This window comes from Rhincodon typus, chromosome 17 (genome assembly GCF_021869965.1).
Source record: "Rhincodon typus isolate 14 chromosome 17, sRhiTyp1.1, whole genome shotgun sequence".
Classification (NCBI taxonomy): domain Eukaryota; kingdom Metazoa; phylum Chordata; class Chondrichthyes; order Orectolobiformes; family Rhincodontidae; genus Rhincodon; species Rhincodon typus.
The window spans coordinates 25289868-25304451 of NC_063348.1; the positions used below are offsets into that span (position 1 = coordinate 25289868).

The following is a 14584-nucleotide window of genomic DNA, read 5'->3' on the forward strand; positions in this document are numbered from 1 at the left end:
CTTCCTCAGAACACGTTCTGAGGAAGGGTCACCGGACCCAAAACGTCATCTCTGTTTTTTCCTTCACAGATGCTGCCAGATCTGCTGAGCTTTTCCAGCAACTTTGTTTTTGCTCATGATCTTTAGCTGTTCCAAGACAAGGACCGCTGTGCACAACAACAATCCTTAATTTGCCTGAGAAGTATGTAAAGAATAGTGGCATTTCTTCTAAAGATTAAGCTTGGAGGATTTAAGTATGAAGTAAAATGAATTCTCCAACTGCAGCCCCCATTCCTTTGTCACTTGTTTTTCTGACCTCCCTATGATCATGCAGCAACACTCTTGCAAATCCAGAAACTCACCACAATACTTCCAAAACACCGTCTTGAGTTACTTTCAGACACTTTGCAGAAGCAGAATTTTGTTTTTATTTTGTAATGGGATTTGGGCGTTGCTGGCTGGGCCAACATTTATTGCTCGTTCTTAATTCTTCTTCAGAAAGTGGTGGTGAGCAGGCTGAGTGGCTTGCTAGGCCATTTCAAGGGCTTTAAAGAGGCAACAATTTTGGTCAAGATCTGGAGCCGCATGCAACATTCCCTGTAATTCTTTTTCCTCCGTGTGGATCTTCAAGGTTCCTGGGCAGCAGTGGCTTCCACATGCCAATCAGTGTACGTGGAATAGAGAATATTGGTCACATGTAGACCAGACGGGATGAAGAAGGCATTTTTCATTCCCGAAATGACATTCATGAATCAGATTGGTTTTCACAATAATCATTGAGTTTTATGGCACTGATATTTTCTTTATTAACAGAACTTTTATTCCACCACTCCACCATCTTCCTGGCTCATCAATATTATCTTACTTACCTTCAAATTAGATATTTGGCCCTTATGCTAGTCCTGGGCAATGTTCCCTCTAGGTTGTGTGAGCACCCAGTTGCTCCAAGCATCCACACATGCCAATCGATGCGCCAGTGCCATTGCCCCAGCATTGATTTCTGATTTTGAAAGTCACTGGCATGCACGGAAGCCAAAGGAATTAGAGGGAACATAGGTCCTGGTCAGTCTTGCAGTGAAACACTTGGTCTTTGAAGATTTGTTAAATGCACCTGCTTGGTGCAATTTTGGATAAGTAGTGCTATGTGACAACACAAGAAGACCAGTGATGCTGATTTTGCTTTCAACCACTTGAAGCATTGCAGTCAGCATTTGTTGCTCATCCAATTTTGGCCTTGCCAGTGATGCTGACATTCCACAAAATAAAAATAAAGGCAATTAAACTTGTCTTATTGTGCTTTCACAGAATTCTGGAATCCACGAGTCTCTATGAAGGACCACACGGACCAAACTGAAAGTTGCTGGTGGAGCGGTGTGCATCTACAAGGGGGATATTTATGTTGAGATCATAACACTTCTTTTGGCATACCTGGCAGCTCTTCAGAGCTGGAGTCCAGGAATTCACCTCTCGGGCTACTCGCTCCTAATCCCTCTGAAAGGCCCGTCTGAACTCTTTTGGAATCATGATCTCTTTCCTTCCGTCTGTAACTGTTGTACCCAAAACACATCACGGACCAATTTTTAGCCCTAAAGTTATTATAGTTAAATCTGTGTTATTAGATTAAAAAGTGATGCAGATGATACACAAGATTTTCTTTCAATTTGTGTTGCAGATGGCTTGGAGTGTAATTGGGTTGTAATTGAAGAAAAACAAAATCTTTGCTTTTATTTGCACTGTCTTGATATCCCAGTCTGTAAAAGAGTAACTGTGGAAGATGCTAAAGCTCTGCAAATAGGTATGAAATGAATCAGTTTATTTTCAAGAACTCAGTGCATTAAACTGCCTCTTGTTAATTACCTATGTTGGTTCTTTGCCAACTATTTGCGATGTGTCTGACTTAAAATCCAGAAATCCTTTGATAAACTTGTTTTTTTTCTTCAACTGTTTACAGATTACATCGATTCAGATTTATTTGCAATGTAATCCTTTCTCCAAAATTAATTTTTTTATACTTTACTATCTAACGTTTCGAGGACAGAGTATTATTTCCCTATTGAAAGAATAAGTGAGCCTCTGCCAGTTCTAAATAAGGCCAGATAATCAGAGTAGTTCATTTTTGTCTAGAAACAGCCTCCAGTTCTTCCTTACAATGATGCATACTGTATTATGGCTCACAGACAGTATGCCTTTAAGAGACACAATCATGATAATATAACTGCTTTCTCTCCACTGAGCTTTTCCAGCAATTTCTGATTTTGTTTTAGCCTTTGAATGTAATTTTATATATGCTAGTGAGCTTTAGTAAACTTCCTGTGGAATCTTTCAATACCATATCACCCACATCTAGTTCTTGTGTTACAAGAGACAGCATAAGCATTGCTGTATCCAGTAAAAATATTCTGCTGGAGACAAATCACACGTTTGTGTGCAGTATTGAGAATTACACTGGTTTAACTTGCTGCTCGTCTGGGTCAAGGAGAAAGATCTTGAACATCCAAGCAGACCTATTGTGTTATTCTGTGAATGTTCTGAGAAGCATTTGGGAATAATGTGTCGACAGTAAATGTACATAGCATTGCTAAATATTTTTAACTACGTTTTTCTTTCTTGTTTTCTAGGGCAAGGTTTGCCAAACAAGATTTTTTTAAGTCGCATACAAAGGGATAGAACAATTGATAAAAAGATTTCCAGAAAAAATTCTACTATTTTAAAGAAATCATCTCCAGTGTTGTCACATCGTGCCATTAGAGCTATTGCCACCAGGAATGCAAGCAAAGGCACAACTACAGTATCACCCACTACGCCCAGTACAATCACAACCACAACTACAGTATCATCAACCCTCTCCACCACAACCACAGCTATGATCACAGTATCATCAGCCCTCCCCACCACGACCACAGTCTCATCAGTCCTCCCCACCGCAACCTCAGCCACGACCACAGCATCATCACCCCTCCCCACCAAAACCACAGCCACGACCACAGCATCATCACTCCTCCCCACCACAACCACAGCCACGACCACAACATCAACAACCCTCCCCACCACAACCACAGCCATGACCACAGTATCATCAGCCCTCCCCAACACAACCATAGCATCATCAACCCTCCCCACCACAACCACAGCCACGACCACACTATCGTCAGCCCTCCCCACCACAACCACAGCCACGACCACACTATCGCCAGCCCTCCCCACCACAACCGCAGCCACAACTACAATCTTTCAAGAAGTCACAAGTACAACCTCAGCTATTCCATCAGTATCTATTTCAGGTTTTCAAACACCTCCAACCATGACAATAATACCCACTCCAAATAATTCAACAATAAATGTCAATGAATCAACTTCATCAGCAAATGAACATACCACACAACTCTCCACTACTAATTTAGCAGAAACTACTGAGCTACTAACATCAACTGCTCAACGAACTGCATCAACTTCAACAACTGTTCGTCAAACTACACTGGCAAAGGCATTATCTACAAAAGCCACGAATATTTCAAATGCTTCTGTAACTTACACTCAAACTACAACAAACAAAATGAACAGTTCAGCTCCTGTAACTATGACCACATCCACAATGGCCAGAGGAGCATCAAAATCACCAGAGAAAGAATCAAGAACTACACCTGCTTTCAATGATGGGAACTATTACATCTTTCCTTCAGTCCCTGCCGGATCTCTAATCAAACATTTAGCTGATACCAGTTCTTTAATTGCCATACTAATATTTGGGCTGCTGTTTTTCTTAGTGAGTATAATATTGTTTGCTCAAAAAGCTTTTGAAAGCAATAAAAGGAAAGACTATGTTCAAGTGGACTATTTAATAAATGGAATGTATGCAGACTCAGATATGTAAGAGAAAGAAAAATGAAAAATATAGGAACTATAATACAGCTCCATTACAGTAATGGCAGCGTTTCTTCATCAAACTAAGCACATTGGGAGAAGGTGTGGTGTGGATCAGCAGTAAGTCAAACAGAACTGTCTCATTCTGGAACTTATAGGGAGCTTTCAGAGGATCAGTTGCCTGAGTATTCATTATGAGTTTTGGAGTATAACCATGATGAAACAAAGTACTATGATTCTAATTTGGGTTATCCTGAAGTTGATTGTAGTCCTGTTTGTTAATATTGATTTAAATATTTTTGGGGACTTCTATCCTTGATTATGGTGAGATTGCAACAAAACAAAATGCTTCAACCACTATCTCATATTAAAAAACAACGTATTTGGTGTATTTTTGATTAAGTGGAATTTTTGCAATAAAATAAGTTTTTAATGAAAACAATGCAGTAACCTAACACAACCTTCCAGCAATACAGTGCAAAAAAGTGTTATTGAGCATTGAGCTATAATGTGCAATTGTAAAGCACTGCTATGGAGTTTTCTTGCCTTTAATTTTAATTTTTTTTCAATGCTACATCTCTGAAATTTATGTCTCTTCTCAGAGGTGCTTGTATAATTTTGAGATTCTTATGCTTCAATTTATCATATAACTATTAAAATATCTCTTGTGCATTAATAGCTGAGATACTATTGTATCTTGCTGCCATGAATACTTTGCTTATCTGAATTACTGTATTATCTTCATGGAAGACCAAGTCTAATGGACATAAAAGTACAAAATTTGCATAATTTTATTTGTAATAATTTAGTGTATGTCTTTTACATGGTATGTCTTAACAACAACTTGGCCAGAATACAGCAAAGCCCAGCAACAATATAATGACATATAATGGCTCCCTCTTCCTCCGCTGCTCACTTGTGTTGTAAAGTGTGCTGGACACTGTACTGCTAAAGGAGTTAGCAGGCATACATAAGTATACAGAGCAGATAGATCATGAGATGCTGACTTGATGCCATTGTTGCCACTTTGGAACTCCATTATCTAGCCTACCACTTTTAATTGCCTTCCACACTTACTAACATGAGGGACCCCACCTCCACCTCCCCTTCCTGCCCACTCAATACCATCACCAACACGAATGCAGCAATACAATTGAAGAGACATTACATACATGCTAGACACTGGATTAATTCTTCTGGCAGTTACAGTTCTACATGTGTGTTTTAGGGGGTTTTCAATATTTATTGAAAGTTTCAATTATATGAACCATAAGCTGTCGGAGCAGAAGTAGGCCATTTGCCCCATCGTTTCTGTTCCTCTATTTAATGTGATCATTGCTGATCTGATAATCCTCAACTACATTTTCCTGTCTTTTACCCATAATCTTTGATTTCCTCCTTGATTCAAAATTTATATCAGCCTTGAAATATACTGAACAACCCAGCCTTGATAGCCTTCTGTGATAAAGAATTCCACAGATTTACTACTTCTGAGAGAAGAAATTCCTCATCTGTCTAAGATGGATGACCCTTACCCTGAGATTATGCCCCCTGGTCTCAGACTTTCTGACAAGGGAAACAACCTCTCTGCATCTACCTTTCAAGCCCCCTAAGAATCTTACACGTTTCAAATAGGTTACCTCATTCTTCTAAACTCCAATGAGTACAAGCCCAACCAACTCAACCTTTCTTCAAAATAAAATCCCTCCATATCTTGAATCATCCTGAAGAACACACTGTAGACCACCTCCAATTTCTTTGCTTAGAAAGGAGGCCCAAAACTCTTCAGAATATTACGGGTATGGTCTGACTAGTGCCTTGTATAGATTTAGCAGGAGGCTCCTATTTTTATACTCTATTACCTTTGAAATAAGGGCCAACATTCCATTTGTTTTCCCTATTATCTACTGAACATGTGTGCTCGCATTTTGTGATTCCTGCATGAGGACCCCCATATGCCTCTGTGCTGCAATTTTCTGCAGTCTTTCCCCATTTAAATAATATTCACCACTTCTATTCTCCCTGCCAGTGCACTAACCTCACATTTTCCCACATTATATTGTTGTGATTGGAACGTGGTCAGCCATGTGGATCTCAGGTGAGTTCCCTGATTGGGGCTGTTAACCTGGTCTAATCTGGGAGCCCTGGCTGACAGATAAGAACAGGGGTGTCAGGGGTTCTGTTCAGCCTAGGAGCTGGCTCTGTGCTAGCTGGGTCAGTGTCATATACTATGCACGTTTAAATAAAGAATGTCTTGGTAATGGGATATCAGCCTTTGTGGAGTTATTTCAGTATTCCACCTGCTAAGTTTCTTGCCCACTCACTTACTCTGTCTGTAGCACTCTGTAGATTCATTGTGGAGGAGAATAGCTGTGCAGAGCACTGTGGTTGGTGCTGAAGTACATATTTAGTGACTTTAAGATGTGTATACTAACAAATTGCTAACATTAACGATGGCTTGACAGAGTTTTCTCATGGAATTTAGCATGATGACTGGACGAATGAGTAGAAGTCACACAGAGCAGGATTAATTGCTGGAAGAGGGAAGAGGTGGGGAAGAACTCTCAGCAGCAGGACATTTCTGCAGAAGGTCTTTAGGAAGCAAGTTCATTGAAGAACAGATGCATGAGTGCCAAGAAGCTCTTTTGCATATTGGTATTCAAAGCCATGACGACAGATGTCTGAGTTTCTACGCCAGCACTCTGTCATTATCACTTTGTCATGTGGCTTGAGATGCTGAAATATCAGATAGCAGTCTGCAGCATGGTTGGAATCCACATGTGTGTTGATGGGGTGGCCACCTATTCAGTTTTGAAGAAGGCTTCCTACCTGCATAAAACTCAATGGATACTTGGTGCTGTCTTTCTCAACATTGAACACATACTTTCCAATGCACCATTAACTCTCTCCCACAGCCTGTCCCAATCGTACTCCTGATCTGAGGTTTCCTTCAGCAGAACTAGTGTGTGACATTGAGTGAGCTGATACCTGTGTTGTTTGTGCCTCTACCCGAACTGGACTGTATTTGTGCCTGGTGTCTCACGCACATGAGGATCCTTTCTCTAACCTATCCTCTTAAAATTATAGTATCAGTATTGGTGCTGGTGGCCGCTAATGTGAAAATGTGTCTTTATTTTCATGGTTTGTTTGCTCTTCCTCGACTGCCTGACTAAGTTGAAATTCTTTAGGAGTTGAAAGGGAAAATGTTAGTTAGTGGTGACGATAAAGGAGAATGTGAGATGAGCATGCTTACACCATCAGCAGCTTTTCAGTCAGAAGACTTTAGGATGAGAGTATTATGGGATGGGATTGGATGGATTAGGTCATAGATATGACTATGTTTAATAGTTCCAGCTGCACTATTGGACACAGGCTCAGTAATGGCCTTTCCCATAATGGTCAGCACCATCTCTGCCAAAGGGGTCAGGTCCTCCAGCTGTGTGCCACATTCTCCTGTGAGAAAGAGGGAAGTGTATTGTAGTTTGTTTAGACTTTGGGCTTGTTATGTTGAAATCACTTGCATCTGCAAGTTGTGAGAAGTAGCGTGATGTTTGTAACAACACTAAATGGTTAAATCTCAGAGGGTGAAGTGAATGCTAGGGATGAGTACTGATTTTTAGAGATCATTGGTAGATGAGTGATTGGTTTGTGGGGCATTGAGCAGTGGTAGGTGCTGATAATACAGTAAGAGGATGTCACTTGAAGATGCATTCACTGACCTTGACTACTTAAATGAGCCCATTAAACGACTTGTAGCACTGCACCCAGGTTAGTGGTGTAACACTGCCATCTACCTGTTCCCATTCTTTTATTATCCTGTGTGTGGAGGGTCTCTTATGCGATGAGAATATTGGACACCACTTCACTGAGACCTCCAATACACAATCAAAAAACACCTTGGCAGAATGGCTCCCAACACCTTCCACAGCTACAATTCAACTTCCTTAATGTGTTGCAGACTAGCTTGAAAAAGTGTAAATTAATAATACAATTGCTGTTGATGTGTGCAACCACTAGAGAGTATGGTTGTCACTGGCTGTATGCAAAAATGGTAACTGGCAGACAGCACAATGTTAGTGTGCTCTCTGCATTTCAACCAAAGGGCATATTGCATTCCATCTCCAACTATCTTCCTCTTTTACCCACAAAATAAATGCCAGCAATTGAATTAGAGTAATTTAAATTTCACTTTGCTTAATGCAATCTGAAGACTCTGCTGAGTTAGCTGCTTGTAGTGGGGTAGCTGTAGGACAGGTGTAAAGGTACTTAGTGCCCCTGGACTATAGTAGTGAAATATCAGACTTGCTGCTCCAGACCACAGTCTAGTCATTCGTTTGGAAAATGCAGTTGGGGACTTGAAAACAAATAAGGCTCCCCTTCACCCACTTTAGCAATGGCACCCAGGACTGAGAAAGTTTGTGCTTTTTAGATCCACAGTTGAATCCCAACATTCTATGTCCAACAACAATGTGAGCTCATCAACCACAAAGAGAAGGAACTGTGAGAATTCACTTCAGTCTTCTCTTTTATTTTAATTGATTGATGATTGATTTTATTGTCACGTGTACTGAAGTACAGTGAAAAGCTTTGTTTATGAGCGGTACTGGCAGTGGTACAGCAAGCAAAGGATGTACAGATCAAAAAGACATACAGGTTACATTATTTGTGGCTAGAGTCCATTCAACAGTTTGATAATGGCCGGAAAGAAGCTGTTCCTGAACCTGCTTGAGTGTGCATTCGGGCTTCTGTATCTTCTGCCTGTCGGAAGAGGTTGTAGGAGGTCATTCCCAGGGTGCGATGGGTCTTTGATGTTGACCGCCTTTCTGCGGCAGCGAGCCGTGTAAATAGAGTCCATGGATGGAAGGTTAGCTTCCATGATGGTCTGGCTTGTGCACACCACCTTCTGTAGTCTCTTACTGTCCTGGGCAGAGCTGTAGAAGTAGGTGAGGGACCTTATGACCATGCCAAATTTCCTGAGCCGTCTGAGGAAGAAGAGGTGTTGTTGTGCCTTGTTGACTGTCGCATCTACGTGGGAAGTCCAGGACAGGTGGTTGGGTATCGTCACTCCGAGAAACTTGATGCTCTTCACCCTCTCAGCTTCAGTTCCATTGATGTAGATGGGGTTGTGTTCTCCTCCTTTCTTTCTGAAGTCAATGATCAGCTCTTTAGTTTTGTCGACGTTGAGAGACAGATTGTTTTCATTGCACCACAGCACCAAGCCTTCTATCTCCCTTCTGTACTTTGACTCGTTGTTGATAGATATCCGTCCCACTATGGTGGTGTTGTCAGCAAACTTGTAGATGGCATTTTTCAGAATTTGGCAACACAGTTGTAGGTGTACAGGGAATACAGTAGGGGGCTGAGGACCCATCATTGGGGGGGGCTCCAGTGTTGAGTGTTATTGTGAAGATCCCAGTAATTATTTTAGACTTCTGATCCACAGGCATTTCTCTATTTTTCCATATAACTGCTCTACAGAACTACGTATATGTCTCATTGTTTTTATTGTATTCACCTGTAATGTTCTCAATATTACTTTACATTTTACAAAATGCATTGCAAAATATATGCAAGCCCTTTGAAGCCTATGTAAGCTACAATACATTCATTTATTCATAAGATCAACAGTCATTTGTTAAATTACATCACATGGGATTCAGGGAGAGCTGGCCAATTGGATACAAAATTGGTATGATGGTAGGAGACAGGGTGGTGGTGGGAGGGTTGTTTTTCAGACTGGAGGACTGTGACCAGCGATGTTCCGCAGGGATCAGTGCTGGGTCCACTGTTGTTTGTCATTTATATAAATTAATTGGATGAGAATTTAGGAGGCATGGTTTGTAAGTTTGTGGATGACACCAAAATTAGTGGTATAGTGGACAGTGAAGAAGGTTATCTAAGATTACAAAGGGATCTTAATCAATTGGGCCAATGGGCTGAGGAGGGGCAGATACAGTTTCATTTGGATAAGTGCAAGGTATTGCATTTTGGTAAAGTGAACGATAGCAGGAATTATACAATTAATGATAGAGCCCTGGGTAGCATTGAAGAACAGAGAGACGAGGAGTTCAGGTACATAGTGTTTTGAAAGTTGGATTACAGGTACATAGGTGGTTAAGAAGGCGTTTAGCACACTTACCTTCATTGCTCAGACCATTGAGTATAGGAGTTGGGATTCATGTTGAGGTTGTACAGGATGTTGGTGAGGCCACTTTTGGAGTACTGTGTGCAGTTCTGGTCACCCTGTTACAGGAAGGATATTATTAAGTTGGAGAGGGTTCAGAGAAGATTTACCAGGCTATTGCAGGAAGTTGAGGGTTTGAGTTATAAAGAGCGGCTGAATAGGCTGGGCCTTTTGTCACTGGAGTGTAGGAGATTAGGGGTGACTTTATCGAGGTTTATAAAATCATGAGGGGCAAAGTGAATAGCAAAGGTCTTTTCCCTAGGGTGGGGGAGTTCAAAATTAGGGGCATATTTTTAAGGTTAGAGGAGAAAGATTTAAACAGGACCTGAGAGGCAACTTTTTACCCAGAGAGTGGTATGTATGTGGAATGAACTACCAGAGGAAATGGTAGGTGCAGGTACAGGTACAACATTTAAAAGACATTTGAACAGATAGATGAAGAGGAAAGGTTTAGAGGGATATGGACTAAATGCAGGTAAGTGGCACTCATTTAGTTTGGGAAACTCAGTTGGCATGGATGAGTTGGACTGAAGGGTCTGTTTCTGTGCTCTGTGACTCTGTGTATGAAAGTGTATTTTGGGATTCAGGTGGGTATAGTTTAATGCGCAGAGATGATTACTTGATAACTTGTTTCCACTTGAATAAGTTTGCCTGGAATAAACTGTTATTTTTGAGTTTATTGAAAAGCCAGGTAAAAATCTCTTTTGATCTAGTTAGCAGTTATAAAGAGAAAACGAATGACCCTTTTGGGTGATTTGAATGAGACAATTACCCTTTTGGTGCAGATCATGGAATATTGGGCCTTGATTTCCAGCACATTCCCACCAGAGTTGTATCAATATATACATGCAAGTTATACTATAACTGTAATCTTGCACAGATCACTTATCAAGTTGGTTACTGCATAGAGAATAGAAAGACAAAATACTGCAGATACTGAATATCAGAATTATAGACAAAAAAGTATTGCAAATACTTAGAAGGACACGTCACCAAGGAGAGAATGAAAAATGTAGTCTTAATGTAACTGTTTTAAGTCAAAGAATTTGGGTCAGAGCAATGGAAGAAAAGAAGGAACAATAGAGAGCAATGGGGATGATATGAAATTATTGAGCTCAATGTTGAATGCAGAAGGCTAAATGATAAATGAGATACTGCTCTTTGAGTTTCCACAGAACTTTATGAAAATAATGTTGGAGGCCAAGGATGCTAAGGTCAGATGGAAGTTGGGTGGAGAATTAAAGTGGCAAACAGTGGGTTATGCTTGTTTGGAAAGGTGGTCAGCAAAGCAATCAATCAATAGGTGTTTGGTCTCCAATTTCGGACAAGATTGTATTTTGGTAACAGTATTTCACTAGTCTCCAGCAGGCTCATTAACCACCCCGACTTGTTTATTTCTGGCATGCTAAAACAGTGTAATCCCCAACCTGCCTGTCTTCCTTTTACAGTCTAATATTGATGCCATCTAACCAATGTTTGGTCAATCTCTTCCCTACTGTGTCAATCTTGGTTCCTACATTTTGAGTTTTAATCCTTCAGTTTTTAATTTAACATGATGATCTGCTACTTTTCAGTAGTCATTAAATGGTTGTCAGGCCAGTAGGTTCAAAGTTTGAATCTGTTTGGTTTGGGGTATAGAACGGAAAAGGAGCTGTTCTTTGGTGAAGTTCGTGAAAGACCCTCATATAATCAAAGGGAGATGAAATTTTCCGAACACATAAAAATAATGGAGGAGTAAGAGGGAAGGGTGGGGAGTAAAAAGGGAGTGAAGGATGGTGGATAAAATCCTTAAACACATGCAGGAGACCATTTTTATTCAGTCAGTTTCTGGCATAACACAAAATGAATTAGGGCCAAAAGAGTGTGTTTCACTAGGAAAACATATTTGTCACAGTGATCATAATATAATTGGAATTAAACTGGTTGTGGGAAAGTACAAAGAAATGTCATCAATCTTCATGATTTGAGAAGGGATCCAGCATAGGTGAGTTTGAAACAAAGGATGGAATTTAATGCCCTCCCCATGATAAGTTTGGTGGTGGGGGTACAATGGGTGGGGGACCCTTCCATCTACCTGCCCATGCCCCGATTGAGTTTATGGCAGAAAAGCCCATATAATGACCTTTCCCGTCCTGCCACCAGTTAGGGCCCTTAAGTGAGCAGGGGAGTTGCCACACAAGAAGCTCAAAAGGTTTGCAGGCTTCTGGGGAGTCCCTTATTCAAAAGTTCTAAGCATCTGATGAAGGGATCTTGCCTCAAGAAAGGGGAACTTACTGAAACCCTCCTGCCTGCCCTCACTGCTGACCCCATTTCATTCCCACACACCTCCCCCTCCCCATGACCCCCATCTACTGGTGACACCCAACTCCCGCCCCCATCATCATTCACTGGAGCATAAGTCTGTCAGCAATCCTCAGCTTCTGGTGGGTATGGTGCTAGCAGTAGCCACCACATCCCTGGCAGCAGTGCCAAGCATTGAAGAGCTGCCAGGCTGTCATTAGCTCTCCAGCCAGAGAGCAGACCTGTGATGGCTATATTAGATTCTGCTGAAGATTGGCCAATAAACCAGAATATGAGCAATGGCAGGCCTTCAAGATGTAAATGTTTGTGGACAAACCAAGTATATTTCTTCCACGCTGAATAAAGGGGCATCAAAAACAGAACCTGGAGCCTTGTTAAATAAGTTATCTACAGAATCCAGAATAATTGGGAAAGGATATATGAAGTGTTATAATGACTTTTAGAATGAAATTCAAACTTCCAGTTAATAGAAAAGCATATCATCTACAGGTTTCATGCTTAAAGACTTTCACTATTGCAACTAGTCTAAAAGCACAAACAAAAACAGAAATTGCTGGAAAAGCTCAACAGGTCTGACAGCACCTGTGAAGAGAAATCAGAGTTAACATTTTGGGTCGAAGGACCCTTCCTCAGAACTTGAATTCTGATATACAGCATTTACAGTTCTTTCATTTTTTGCAGACTAAAAGCACTACTGGTTAAATCCTACTTTTGCAGAGAACTTGTATGCAAAACCACAGAACGGAATTTACCAGTTTTAGTTTCAACACCACAAAAAAATCCACTTCATAGCTGTCCTTTAGTCTGTTCTAATGGATTCTTAGCTCCTGAGAGTTACTTCATTTCCTTCCCGTTAATCTTTAACTCATGGTCATTCTTTCATGGTAAGGGATTTTCCTGGTGACTATCCCTCTCGCACAAACTAGGCAAATTTTCTAGCTTTGTTTCAAATCCTCATGACTTTATCCTTCACAATCTAAATGCAGGTTCCTACCCGCATTCCACCTTAATGCTGAACCACAATGACGTTTGTATCTCTCTCCCAGAGACCGGCAGATTGCCTGTGTCTGAAGATTAGGGATGGCTTAGAAACGCTTTCCTTCTCAATACCAATATCCATGACAAAGTGCATCAAATGGGCCTCATTTCCAGGTAGAAACATTGATTAGGTATCCTTGAGATCCCAATTCTCTTACTATTTTGGAAGTAAATCAACAGTTTAAAGTAAACAATCTAAAATTCTCAAAACTTTCCTCGATGCTGCTGTCATTATCTTCAAGTGTGAATAACAACACCCTCCAGCAAAGAACCCAGGCCTCTGTTTAACCTTTAACAATAATGTCACTCAGGCTTGTTGGTCAGAACAGATCATGTGACTCTTTAATTTTATCCTAAATTAAAGACGCAGTCTCAAACATAGCAATTATGTGAACCTTGTATTTGTAACAGAAAGGCAAAGTAAGGAATGATAAAAGTTTAATCAATAATACAGAAGGGAACCATAAAATCTTTTTATAAACATATAAAAAGAGGACAGACCTGATTGGAAGTAGAATCAGGAGCAGAGGTTAAAGGAGAGATTGGGAGAAAGACACTGATCTGATTAGAGCCAGTAGCAGTAGCAGTGGAAGAGAGGTGGAAAAGTGTGCCCACCTGTTGGAGGTAACAGTAGGCCAGGGCATGCTTGACGTTGTAAAAATAAGAGAAAAGTGTTGAGGAGACTTTAAATCAGCAGGGGTGTAGGAGCTAAGTGCTAATATCAGAGAGGAATACCATGGTCCAGAGAATACGGAGAAAAATAGATAGCACTAGAATAGGGAATAGTAGCTTGCTCAATAGAGTCAGAGAAAAGGAAAAAAATATTAAATCAGGTTTACTGTGCTTCCAGTAAATGCACATGGTTGGATAAATAAGGCTGGTGAATTGCAAGTGCAGATTGCCATTTAGAAATTTGATGTGTCTCTAACAGAGACTTGGTTCAAAGGAGGGCAGGACTAAGTGTGAAATATTCCTGAATACAAGATGTTCAGGGAATGAAAAGAGTTGCTATTGATAAAGGAGAACATTGCTCGGTATAGTCTGTAGACCACCAACTAGTGGGAAGGATGTAGAGAAACAAATGTTCAAAGAAATTACATGAAGATGTAAACATTATAGAGTAAGGGAATGTTATTATTTGAATGCAGACTGGGACAATAGTACAGTAAGGGGAAGAGAGTATGAAGAGTTCCTGGAGTGTGTTCAGGAAAATGTTCTAAA

General features: G+C 40.6%; 1 protein-coding gene across 8 annotated transcripts in view; it reads left to right on the forward strand.

Moving 5' to 3' along the window:
- Positions 1–6104, forward strand: part of LOC109912585 (cell wall protein DAN4-like) — a 70486-nt gene extending 64382 nt beyond the window's left edge. For 7 of the 8 annotated variants that reach the window (XM_048607198.1, XM_048607196.1, XM_048607197.1 and 4 more), the window contains 3 exons: positions 1285–1350; positions 1652–1774; positions 2598–6104. In XM_048607198.1, the coding sequence (XP_048463155.1) occupies positions 1285–1350; positions 1652–1774; positions 2598–3850 (1442 nt within the window). In that variant the 3' untranslated portion in view covers positions 3851–6104. The remainder of the gene's footprint in view (positions 1–1284; positions 1351–1651; positions 1775–2597) is intronic. The other variant, XM_048607200.1, reaches the window with a different exon arrangement.
- Positions 6105–14584: the final 8480 nt, after the last annotated feature.